General features: G+C 41.1%; 1 protein-coding gene across 1 annotated transcript in view; it reads right to left on the bottom strand.

Moving 5' to 3' along the window:
• tox (thymocyte selection-associated high mobility group box) overlaps positions 1–6,233 on the bottom strand; it is a 38,828-nt gene extending 32,595 nt beyond the window's left edge. The window contains exon 1 of the mRNA XM_071512233.1: positions 5,998–6,233. Within this exon, the coding sequence (XP_071368334.1) occupies positions 5,998–6,102 (105 nt within the window). The 5' untranslated portion in view covers positions 6,103–6,233. The remainder of the gene's footprint in view (positions 1–5,997) is intronic.
• Positions 6,234–14,040: the final 7,807 nt, after the last annotated feature.

The raw sequence follows: 14,040 nt of genomic DNA, 5'->3' as shown, positions 1-14,040 counted from the left end.
AAATAGCTTTGGACTTTCTTCAGTGTTGTCTGTAGAATACAGTGTCTGTCCACCAAAGAACAATAAGAACTTGTTCAGTACTAACCAATTCTTAAAAAACAAAGTTCTACGCTCTGGAAGTCTATATAGCCTATTTGTTTCAACTCTGCTGATGGAAACACATCATTTCCGTTTCATTGCTTGCAATATTTCAAAAATTTGCTTAAATTTGCTTGGGACAATGAGATCAGAAGAGCTCGGAGTGGCATCTTTGCTCAGAAATCCAGATATCTGTTGTTCAACAGCTGCCACACCTCTAACCTACAGTTAGCTCAACATACAAGGCCTGCCTTAGGAAAGAAATCTGACACACACACACACACACACACAATGCCACAGATCTGAAACAACAGCACACACGCACAGAAACAACAAATGCATTGTCTCTCATTGTCTCTCTCTTTCACACAAACCCACCAATCCACCCCCCCCCACCCCCCACACACGCGCACGCACAGATCAGCGAGATAAATTCTGGTGTTTTTCACATTATCATCATTACACCTCTGTTTGACATCCTCCACAGGCCCATCCTCCACTGCATGACTTTAATGGCATCAGTTGTAACATGAACTACATCCTGCTGAGCGCATTAATTCACACACTACTTACCCAGTCAGACGACAGGCAGTTCCAGGCAGACAGTCTGGCCAAAGAACACTCCATAGAGCGTCATAGTGGCTCAGTGGACTGAAGTGTCAGCCATGTACGAACAAAGTTGAGAGACAAAGTTGTGGGTTCAAATCAAAAAAACAACAAAAAAAGAATCTCAAAGCCAGTTCTAGCCCACTGTCCTCTGACAAAATGACTCACTGCTTTGATCATGTACCCCAGGTGGGTAGATGGATTATGACTTTGAGACAAGTCTCAATAGCATATAAACTTTTCAGTTCCAGATCTAACGACTCACACTGTATACACTGAATGGAAGTAGCAGAGGAATCACAGATGAGCAGAAAACTCACTCACACTAACTTTCTGTGTGAAGGCGAACGGGATTAAGAAGCGGGGTCAAAACAAGCACAACCTTACACCATTTCAAAAGCAACAGATTCCCAGCTACCCAGAATAATTAGGACTATCACACAACAGATTTGACCATTGTACTTGTGATTATATGATTATGAACAAAAGTGCTGAAGTAAAGTGGACCACAACAACTCCTGAATCCTTAGTGCTTCAGGAACTGATCCAAAATCTTCCACCAGCAGTAAATTCATCCAAGTCATACTCACTAATACACGCACGCACACACGTAAGAACAATGTAGGAATGATTGCAATATGTGATTTGATTGCAATATGTTTGTTTTGGAAACGAAATCCTGATAATTAGTCTCTCCTGGCAGCGCTCTATCTCCGCCCATCTGTTCCGTTTGGCATCCCTCCACCAACCAGGAGCCCCTGGTCGCTCGGTCCCCACGATTCGACCAATTGAAAAAGCGTTCGGCCGCACCGGGATGCGAGCGACTGTGCTGAAAGTCACCCAATCGTCTGCCTCGGGGGTGGAGTGGGGGGGGGGGGGGGGGGGGGTCCCCTGGCGCGGGGTTCGGTAGCGGGACAGACAGCCAAAATGGACAGACGGACAGACAGACTGACTGGTTTTGTTCTGATAGATAATTAGATGAGATGCCGACACTTTGGCCGTGCAGAAAGCTGTAGGAGGGAGGGAGACGGTGGGAATGTGTGATAGACAAAGACGCAGAGGAAGACGGTGCGAGGACGACGGGATCAATTCTGGCCCATTGAAGTGGAATTCCCATTCTGACTGTCCTGGCATAGTTCTGTGATGCAGGTGATTCATTTTAGACCGTTTAGCAGATGCTCTGATTCAGAGTGAATGATTCACCGACACTACCGATCTGACTCATAAGATAAGATATGATAAGACAAGATAAGATAAGAAACTTAGACTCAGCGCTGCTTTGACATACGTAGACAGACAGGTTACAATACAGGACAACAAACTGCCAACATTAATGTAAAACATACAGACAGTCCAGTGTGCAGACATCCACAACTTTACCAATACTTTGTTTGTCACTAGACCAAAATGATTGCAATATGACTTATTTTTCCAATACAAAGATCTAACATCCTTTTATGTGCGTGTGTGTGACCGTCTTCTTGGCCTACTGTCACTCCTCGACCAGGTTTTGAGAGCTGGAAGACTTTAATCTCTTTTCTCATTTTCTCCTCTATTCTCCATCCCTCTTCTTTTCTCTCCTTTCTTCTGCCCTTTCTTCTTCTCTACCTACTTCTCTCCCGTTCTCATCCTCTCTCCCTTTCCTCCTTTGTGAATCTTCTCACTGCTGTCCTTCAATCTATTCTCTTGCTCTTTTCTCAGGCCTTCTTCTTGCCTCTCCGTTCTCTCTTCCTGTCTATTTGCTTTAGAAATACCTCACCCAGCTTTCACAATCACATGTTTACATAAGGCCTTCTCTCTCTCTCTCTCTCTCTCTTTCTTCCACCCTTCCCTTCCTCTCCTTCTCTCTCCCTTCAGCCCCTCTCTGCCTCTTTCTCTCTCCCGCTTTCTCAAGGCTGCACATTTAATTAAACGATCGTATATTTCAATTTTAGTTGCCATCACTAATAATTGTAGAATTTATTACAAATGCTAAATTCAGCTTGTAATATTGAAATGTTCAATTTAATCTCACTTCATTTCGAAAGCCTGCTGTATCAAATGAAACGCTCCCATTCGCATCTGTGGCAATTCACAATGAGCACTGTCACCCATCAGTGCTCAGTGTGCAGCTCAGTCACCTCTATTCAAATCCAGCCCTACATGTGACTGAATTGTGCACAAGCAGCACAGACAGTGAAAGTGAGCAGGCTGCTGGCCTATAGGACTAGTCTGGCACTTCGCTTACTAAGCTTTACATCATGGATAACTCTAGTCTGTCCACAACTTTGGTAAGAACATATGAGACCTACTGAGGAGAAGCATATCTGTCCTCCGACTGTTATTTTGCTACTGTTTCAGCAGCAAAATAAACTGCCATCTGTCATTTTGGGTACAAACCAAATGATGTTGAACAAGAGGATACTGTGCAAACTGTGCCTTGGGGATTTTGCTGCGTCTCAGGGTAATATGACAAGGGATGCAGTGGAAGGTAAACCCACCTACAATCAGTTTACTTTTTATCTGACAAATGGAGTTGGTGGTAAACATACATCTTTTTGAGGCAGATTCATAGTTTACATCATGGTAAGTAGTATCGAACTGGTGTGAGTTATATGAAGATAGGGTTTTTTAGGGGGGGGAAAAACAATGAATGTTCTTCCCCTTCTCCCCGCTACACACTGAAACATCTATAGCAGAAACAGTAAACAGTGTGTCTCCCTGTCAGTCAGGCTCCAGTGAAATCACAACAACAAGCCCAAGGTAAAGTACAGTCTACACTTTTATGGGAATGTCTATAAAGACCAGTAAAGCACAGTCTATTATGGGAATGTGTGAATAAGCACAGTAACATTGACTAGAGGCTTGCTACCTGCTGCTGTTGTAACAACATAATACTGCAATGACTTAGAAGGTTTAAAAGTTGCAAAAAGTCAGTACACTAAGATGCAAAAAACATCCAAGAAACAAATTTTGCTCCACAATAATTAATCATAGTTAATAATCGTGGTCACAATATTTCATGAAATATTACCATTTTAGCTGTAATTGTGCAGAGACCTACATTCTCTCTATGAAATGGAAAATGTAGACCAACACTGGCATTATAACTTTACATTTCACATATCTATAGGACATGCCCCTCCTCCCTCTCTCTCTCTCTCTCTCACACACACACACAGCTCTCTTTCCCTTCCTGTACACACACACACATACGTACATATTCTGGGTTCTCTTTCACTCCATGTTCGCTCTCACACACACAAACACACTCCCTCTCTTCATTCTCTTTCACACAGCCTCTCGCTCCTCTGTTCTTTCCCTCTTTCTCCTTTCCTCTCATTCTGTTTCTTCTGCGCTTCCCACTTTCCTCTCTATTCTTTCACCCTTGCGTTCTTCTCCTGCGCCTTTTCCTCCCCTCTCTCTCTCTGTTCTCCCTCTCTCTCTCTCTCTCTATTTTCTCTCTCTTTTCCCCAGCAGAGTAATATGATCTCCTCTATCAGGCCGACAGAGCCGTGAATCAAAAGACACACAGAGAGAAATATAGTACAAACCTTAGCAGCCCCACCCCCACTACACCTCCTCCCCTCTCTCTCTCTCTCTCTCTCTCTCTCTCATCTACAACATCCCTACCCCCCAAGCCTCTCTCTCCCTCTCTCTCTTCTCGCTCCAATCCCTACCCCCAACCCTCTAGCTCTCTCTCTCTTCTACATCCCCAGCCTCGATCTTCCATCTCTCTCTGACACTCACTGAAACACAGCACGGCGATAGTGATACGACAGCTACAGCGTACAGAGCGTTTATAATATATGTTACATACTGGTTTCAAAAGCAGCAGGTTAGATAGTAAAAGCCAGTCAGTTTACATCAAATGAGGCGGGTTGAAAAACCAGCCTGTAAATGATTAGAAAGCAGTCGGTAATGATATTCTGTTCATCCCCAAAGGGAAATTCTTGAGGTCAGAGGTCAGGTTCAGCTACAGAACAGCATCCTGGAGCTAGTAGGGGTTCAGTGCCTTGCTTAAGGACACTTCAGCAAGGGGGTTTCTAACCATTAGACCTCCCTGTTGTTGCTGAGAGGATAGGGCAAGATTAAAACCAGCCTGTCAGAGTGAGAGCAGTCAGTAAGTTTAAGAGGACGGGGTAGGGTAGGATAACCAGTCTGCAAATACTCCTATCAATTAGTAAATCCAGAGGCAAACAGGCCAAGTTTTACACCAGCCTGTCAATTATTATATACTGACATGAGGAAGTCCATGAGAAAGATAAGCTAGGATTAAAAAACAGCCGGTAAAAGAATAGAAAGTAAGAGAACAGTCAGTCAGTTCAGTCTAAGCAGGGCAGATGTGGAGTTATGTAGCGACTACCCTACATAAAAAAAGAGAGTATTAGTATGTTTTAATGAGCCAATAGTGAAATGCCATTTACTCAGTTTGGGGCCCAGACTGCTGAAGTTGAAGAGAGAGAGAGAGAGAGAGAGAGAGAGAGAGCAGAAAATATTCAAATCCATATCATTCTTACATTACAGCGTGGCTGCAGCTTGCCAGAGCCTGACAGAAGAAACTATTCAAACAGTCCTTGCTATTTTAAAAACTCCATTTTAACACTATTTTACACAACTAAATACATATCATCCTAAATATTGTAGGGTACTGTTTTTCATTTTAATGTCATTTTTTTGCCAAATAACAGATAGATAGATATAGATATAGATAGATAGATAGATAGATAGATAGATAGATAGATAGATCTGCTCTGTATCTGACCCTGACCTTTGACCTCCCTGTGGAGGGGGGCAACAGAGGATTCCCCTACAGAGACCAATTAAGTATCACATTATTAGAGAAAGGGGGGTCATTGGTGTAAAATCTAAAAAAGATGAGGCCAACAAGAACATACTTATGCTTATATTTTCCTTCTCACCATATTCCATAATTAACTTCTCTAGCTGCATTTATCAGTCGGTGCCTAATAAAGCAATTAATTACCACTCAATTATCAGGACTGAAGTTTTGATTAAAGGTATCATTACATTACTGACACCAAACTCTGAATAAAATTACTTTCTGTAAATCATCTAATGAGCGGATTTGACAGATAGGCAGGAGAGAAGAGAACAGTCTCTAGTTAACTTCACTAGCTGCCGTCGTTAGCTGGAGCTTAATTAAGCAATTAATTACTACTCAATTAGCAGGGCTGGAAAGACGGATATGCAGACAGAGGGGGTACACTGGTTAAACAAAGCCAAAAACAATAAGCAGGTGAACAAAAACATCATTTTCATCTCTCGACATAAAGAAATAGAAGCATGTAGGTTCTTGTTTTCCCTCCTCACCTTGTTGGTCCCGAAGGCCGGGTCAGGGTAGGAGAGCTGCCCCAGCCTATTGGGATCTGACGCGGCCAGAGACTGAGGAGGAGGCGGGTAAACTCTCACATCCATGGCTCAAATACATCCACTTCTCCTGCTTTTCTTCTGTTTCTCTTTCCTCTTTCACTCTCAACTTCGACTCTCACACACAGGACAGGGAAGAGGGAAGGAGCGACCAAGATACTACTGCTTTTAAAAAGTTGGAAGGTTTTCAACGGATAATACACAGCTACAGCCCAATAGACAGGGACTAAACGGAAAAAAATACAAAATTCTTTTTCGGTCAAGTAAATATGTCGTTTTCAAGCAAAAAAAAGTCGGTAAAATAAGCTGAAAGAGTCACTGAAGTTTTCCTGGATGCTCTCCTCTCCACACCGGTTCTCACGCGCCGGTAACAGCAGCTTTGAGGATAAAACTTCTCGTTAAACGCACTTCTTTCAGACCCACTCGGTAAAAAACAGAACCAAAAGAGGCAGTGAGGTACTTTAAAAAGCGGTGTAATTATTTTAACTCCGTCGGTATCCTTCGTTTTACCCGTATCCAGTTGTTCGGACAGGGAACCCTGTCTGTCCCCCGGTTGGGACTGTGTGTGTTTAACGGTCGGCTCCTCCGCTGCGGCTGCTGCTGCTGCTGTTCGGTGCTCTGGTACCTCGCGGACGATTCATACAAAGAGCTTCGTCAAGGCAGCCAAAGTAAGCCACAACAAAACCGGAAAACAAGTGACGTTTGCCTTCAAAATAAAAGCGTAAAATTTGTCAGTGGAAAAACAAGCCCAAATAAGCGTTGAGAGTGCACAGAACAAAAGAAACACGTCTAAAATACTTAATGAGATCATTAAATATATATGGACACAAACTATAGCTTTGTGTTACTTAAAAAGTAAAATTTCAATACCTTCTTTAATAAGGGGTTTTATTTTGAAAGTTAACATCGAAAGTCCAATTTCCAACTGTGGCTAGCTTGACACTGGGCATACAAAGTACCCATGCAGCCGGACGGGAGGACGCGCTCCATCTAGAGGGGGAGCAGGAGTGTCAAAACTCACATCAGGTCTTTTGTAAATTCTATTTCTGTGAGTGAACGGGTCTTTTATTTATTTATTTATTTATTTATTTATTTATAAATGTTGGGGGGTTGGTGGTGGGTGGAAGGAGTGGGTGGGTCGGTTCTCTTCATGTCATAGGAATGCAATGTGTTTTATGAATCTATGTTGATTGCATGACGTCATTCAATAAAATATATTGCAGAAAAAGATTCCTATACGGTTTTCTTCTGTTTCTTCTTTCTTTCTTCTTTGCCTAGGGCAGCCCAGTGAATATTTCTGAACATTTCTGACTCCCTTCCAGAGCCAGAAAACAGAGAACTAAAACTCAAATTAGTGATGGCCTCAGATGCAAAACAGTCATATGCCACCTATAAAAACAGAGTGGCGTTTCAACCTGGAAGCCTTATTTTGAGTTTAAATGAAACATATAACACAGGTCATGTATTTTCTGGTTTCTGTCGCCCTATAGTTAATAGCAAATTTGACCATCTTTTATGTCAGAAAACTCTAAAACATACAACTATTCAGTGTTTCCCCCTCAGAGTTTTAGTCTTGTCTTGGTGGAAAAGCCTCTGAAACAGCATTTAGACCATCATGGGACACTAAAACTCTCCATTGAACCCCATACTAATGAAAATGTTTAGGTGGGTTATGGCAGGCTGAGGCAGGTTCCAATGCAGGTTTCACAGACTGACACCGTTGAAGCTGTTGAGTAAAAACAGGAACTGGAACAGGAAGCTCCATCTAAACTTGAGGTGGACAACACACTGGCTGACATCCACTTTTTCATAGAGGAGCAACATATATAGGCAAACTAATAAATGAGTATACTATTATGTACTACTGTTCTCATGATGATGAAAACACTCAATCGATGTTTAGAACAGGAAATGTAAAAGCTTTCATGAACTGGACATAGGTTGAATCACTATTTTGTTATATCAGTCAGCGATAGAGAATAGGAAAACAAACATTTATTTCTATGAAATTATATGAGGATTATGACTTTAAGTGTGATCAGCTAATAATGTTTTACGGTCCCTCCCACTCATACATAATCGAATAAATAAAGCTGCAAGGTCTTCATTCAGTCGAACAATAAGAATAGTCGCCTAATTCAAAAGTCATAGTGACTGAATTGAAAAGAAGAAGAGAGAGTCAGTGAACGGGGGGGTAGAGATAAGGTGTGTGTGTGTGTGTGCGTGACTGTGCATGTGTGTGTGTGAGAGAGAGAGAGAGAGAGAGAGAGAGAGAGAGAGAGAGAGAGAATTCCAGCACAAACCAAACCAGCAGACTGAATGCTGCTTTCTGTCAGTCTGGAGTCGGCATGACATTTAATGACACAACAACACATTTCCATTATCTGGAACAAAGTACACACACACACACACACACACACACACACACACGGTACAGGTACACACAAATACATACGGTATGCACACACAATAGAGATTGCTCTCTCTCTCTCTCTCTCTCTCACATACACACACAGATGTGCACACACATACAGATCCACACACACATACGCATAAACAGATGGTCACATGTGCATAGAAAATGACATGCACACACTCACATGTACCTACACATGCGCTCACACACACATACATGCACACGCAGATGTCCATACACACATAATGATACTGCACTGGAACACGCCCACACACACACACACACACACACACACACACACAGACGCAGAAATCATGCATACACATACATACACACATGCACAACCCATATACATACACACACACACACACACACACACACAGAAAATCATGCACACACACACACCTAGAAATACTCATATACATATATATGTGCACACAAATAGGTTTGATACAGGTTCTCTCACACACAATTACACACACACACACACACACACACACACACACCACCCAGCCCACACACACTTAGTATACATACATACAGTGTGTGATTCACCCATCCCCCACACACACACACATACATATATCCACCCCTCCCCTCCCCTGAAAAAGGCATAATTCACTCCCACATTCTCCTCCCCCACACACACTTCTCCCTATAAAACTCTAACACACACACACACACACACACATTAAGCCGCATGCACACATGCACTAAACCAGTCAGTCACATGTTCTCACATGCATGTGTATACATAAAACCACACATACACACACACGCATACACACATGCATGTATGCAAACACACACACACAGCTGTATACATATACTATATACACAGTAAGCCTATACTGTACTATATATGCTAATGCATGTCGACGTACAAAAAAACATTCAAACGCAAACAAACACTCTCTCTCTCTCTCTCTCTCTCCCTCTCTCTCTCTCACTTCTCAGATTTCCATGCTATAGGCTTTCCAACCTTTCTGATGGGATGGCTTTCTGATGTACTGTACAGTGTTTGAATGATGTGTGTCTCCTGCATGTCGGGGGATTACATTATAGATTCATAGCGAGCAAAAAAAAAGCAGCCACCTCTTTAGGTTTATGGCTCTCCAGAATGGGAAAAGGAGGCAAAAAAACCAGGGGGAGAAAAAAAAAAAAATGGAATTCTGCTAGAGGTATGTTAAGTCTGAACTGCTGGAAAGAAAAACCTGAAATATCCAAAAACATGATGTTTACCTTGCGTAACAAGCAGCGGCATTTCATATTAAACAAGGTATCTGAATGACAAACATAACCGCTATGCAAATAGCAATGTCATTTACATCCTAATGTTGGCGTAGGAGTGGTGTGTTTATAAATCCTGAACCGGAAAAATCATAAGCCTGGATCAATTAAAGCTTGGAAATTAATATGGAGCTCTTAAACAGCTGTATGTTTCTGCGTGGCTGCTGGGACATTTGTGAACTGAACAGTACTGTATTGTACTTAAACTTAGGCTCCAAGCATCATTTCTAAACTCATGCTACCGGTCAAAACAACAGTAAGCTAAAGGGACAGTTGACCCCGTCAGCAGTTCAAAAACCACATTATACCAACTATGATATATGGTAAGTGTCTGAAATTAATTTTTTGGCTCACCTGCCAAGGGCTGGTAAACACGAAAAAAAATGACCTGCCAAGAATGTTTTTACAAACCAAATTAATTCATATGCATTTTTTATAGAAATGTGTCACCTCATCCGTTTTCAATGCTATTTCAATGCGTTGTTGTGCTTTGATTTGGTTTGCTGATGCCTGTCAGAGAGCATACGGTGGCCAGCAGGGACAAAGTTTGAAAACAGGAAAAGACCAAAGAGTATAAGTATATAACAGAGGAATATAAAGTATATAAAGTAGTATAAACTAGTAGTATATATATATATTTTATAAAGTATATAAAGTATACAGACAAATGTAAAGAGTTCAACTGTTAGCATCTCAAAAAGTTACTGGCTCTTTTTTATTCTTCTGCCAAAGACAAATTTTACAGTCATTTGGAGCTTGGTGTTATGCTTGTATATGCTTAAACAATAACATACAAAAGGGAGTATATTGTATAACCACGATATAGCATGATGTTGAGTATGTTGCTGCTTTTAATAAAATGATTTTGGCCCAAGCCAACAAAAACCATAGTTCCCTGTTACGCAATGAACATCCTTGCTTGCTTCATTTAGATTGACTATAAACAAGGCGGAGTGATATCGTTCGAGTTATAAGGTTCAACTTGTTATATTGCGGTTATAAGCAGTCATGGAACGCCTCTCGTCCAATCACAACACATGGTTGGAAACAAATGTATAATATATACTATAGACTAAAGCAGTGGTGAATTGTATTTGATATTTAGTCAATATCAAGTTTAGAATCTACAATTGCAGATCAATAATTTAATTTAGGCCTGGAAAGGAAAGGACAAAAGAGGGGAGGTGGAGGGGAGGAGAGGAGGAAAAAGGAAACAAGGGGTGATGAAGGGAAAGGAGGAAGGGAGAAAAAGAGAAAAAGGAGAAGCTCTCAGAGTGGAAAAAAAAACTCCAGACAAACACATATTATTAACTTTTATGACCCCTGTACAAACCCACATCTTCTTTTCATATGCCTCTAACTCTCAACACACACACACACACACACACTCACAGTATAGCTCCTATGATCTGACAATCTCGTATTCGATGAACGTCAAGTCCGCTGAATTCATTTGCACATTTTTAGCCGAGGGTCGATGCATCATTCAGGGCTATTTTTCCCCGCTGTCACTGTTTTACACCCAATCTCATCATTATTTCATACTAGGCTATTTATTATGCCACTGTACTGCATACACACACACACACACACACACACTCACTCACTCACTCACTCACTCACTCACACATGCAATGGTAGACATATTGCTGAAAGATACATGGCAGATTTGAGACTGAACACTTGTATTCAACATAAAGATTTGAGGTCACAGGCTTTTCATTTTCTCCTCGCTGGATAAAAAAACTTCCTATGCTATCGCTGTGGTTACATCTGACAATAGGAGATTATTTTTACATTTTATATATTCTTATATTTCTAATGTTGCTAAGAGTTCTGGGTCAGGGCTGAGTATAAGAACCATTTATAAATAATGACCCTGGTCTAGCTAAACTTCCTCTCTGTACCTTCATACTGTCTCTATATAAATAAAAGTGCATAAAGATAGCACACTCTGAAGGATCATTCATACTTGTCTCTGTCAGCCACTGTCCACCTTTCACAATGTGAAGCCTACCAGACCAGAGAATACACTATGTTGAGTGATAGTGTGCTCCATGCTAACACTTTAGCGTACACTATGTTGAGCATAGGAGCGATATAGGCTCCATGCTAACACTTTAGCATACACTATGTTGAGCGATAGTAGGCTCCATGCTAACGCTTTAGCATACACTATGTTGAGCGATAGTAGGCTCCATGCTAACGCTTTAGCATACACTATGTTGAGCGATAGTAGGCTCCATGCTAACGCTTTAGCATACACTATGTTGAGCGATAGTAGGCTCCATGCTAACGCTTTAGCATACACTATGTTGCGCGATAGTAGGCTCCATGCTAACACTTTAGCATAGGCTACACTATGTTGAGTGATAGCAGCCACTAGCATTATCTCAAAAGTGAGAAAATGAGAACTCTTAAGCTAAATGGTAAGTAGGCTAATCTTATACAAGTCTGGCAGTTCTGTGCAGGAGATTGGTAACATTTACATAATTTAAATCTGATATATGAATAATAATAATGATTATAAAAAGTAATAAAATGTGCAAATTTTGAACTACCATACTAGTTTCCCTGTTTCCATAGGAAGTGAATGTGATGGATAATAAGCCTGTGTAGAGCTAAAAATCACTGTGCAGGGTATGAATACATGGTTGTTCACCTGAAATAGTTCCAAAAATAAACCTGCCTGTATTGAGTTAATGATGTTCATTCATTTTTAAACTTTGCATTACTAAAGGCTCAGTCTTCTAAATTTGGATAATGCTATAGGCCTACTATCACTCAACACAGTGTATGCTAAAGTCTTATGCTAAAGTTGTTTATAGCGGAGCCTATAAAAAGGCTCTGGCTATAAAAAGTATTTCCCCCTTGAAAAGTCAAAGCAAATGTATTTTGAACCTAATTTGTAGTGTGAAAGTATGTGCGGGGTGAAAACTAGCTACTGTAACAGCTATGATACACAAGATGACACATTCACACTTGCCCCTCTTGGTTCTAATAGATTATGGATTATCAAAGCTAAAATCAAATAGTTGTAATCCTTGAGTACCTCTGCCCTATCAAACTAATGTAGGCCTACTATATGTTTTCAGGTAATAACTGCATCACCAGACCCTGCTGAAAATAAAACTGTATTGTCTATATGTATTCGTAAGGCACATGTGTAAAGAGATACGTAGGTCCATGTCTCCATACCATTCTTATTGTCCCAGCTTCTGTCACACATTTATAAATCCAGGCAGACAGACAGACAGACCGGCTGCTACAAGGTTACTGCAACCTCCACTGGGAACCAGCTAAGAGCAATGCATTAGCAATCGATCGATTGCTAATGCATGGAACCACTCTTCTAGTGGAAGTGTGTGTGAAGGTGTGTAGGTGTGTGTCAGCTGAGACACGTGGATTCTGTCTCAGTGAAAGATGCAGATGAGTGTCTGGCCCTGTTATAGACAATGCTGTGTATTTAAGGTCGCTGAACCCTATGGCTCTGTGTGTTCTATTGTGGTGCTACAACTTAAGTTATGAGTATATATATTGACGTAACTTATGGACAACTACCCAATGTTCATCAAGTCTCCTACTCACAATCCTTCACATAGCCTGAGCTGCACTTGGGTACACTGTTAGCCACTTGGGAAAGCTGTAGGCAGATCACTTAATGCCAAGTTACGAATAGGAGCAAAGCCGACTGTGGACTAATGACAAAGTCAAACTTGCCCGAAATCGAAATACATTCGAACACTGTATGAAACTTTGGATACACTCATTGTGGCTTTGTATTGTTCATTGATTTACACTCCATGCCAGTGTTGCATGATATTTAAAGAGGCGCTAACATAGGGAAAACTGAAATACCATAATGATGCTATTAGACACAAATACACTAGTACAACGATTTTGTCTTTCAATTTAATATTATTCTTTAATTTGAGGGCTGGACCTCCAGAGTGGGACGGGCAAAAGTCCTGTGGCTGCTGTGGTGTGTAGTAGCTAGCTAGCTAGCTAGCATCAACATCTAAACAAACGTCTCTATACAAATGCATTTAACGAATCAACCTCATCTACAGCAGCTCTAGCAGACAAGGAAGGTCGGCCATGTTCTCTTTGCTAAGCTACAAACATTAATGTTGCTGTTGATATAATAATAATGCACTGGGTTCAGGTGAGTCAAATGTGCTGTTAATTTGCTGTAAAGCTGGCAGTCTTCTGTATGAAGCGGTTATTTTGAGTAGAATTGAGGTATCATGGGTCACTTTTTGCATTTTCATCTTCTTCTA

This window comes from Centroberyx affinis, unplaced genomic scaffold (genome assembly GCF_046629955.1).
Source record: "Centroberyx affinis isolate AG114_WGS23_722 - 3 ecotype Tasmania unplaced genomic scaffold, CSIRO-AGI_Caff_v1 ptg006177l_1, whole genome shotgun sequence".
Classification (NCBI taxonomy): domain Eukaryota; kingdom Metazoa; phylum Chordata; class Actinopteri; order Beryciformes; family Berycidae; genus Centroberyx; species Centroberyx affinis.
This window is presented reverse-complemented; position numbering and strand designations above follow the sequence as displayed.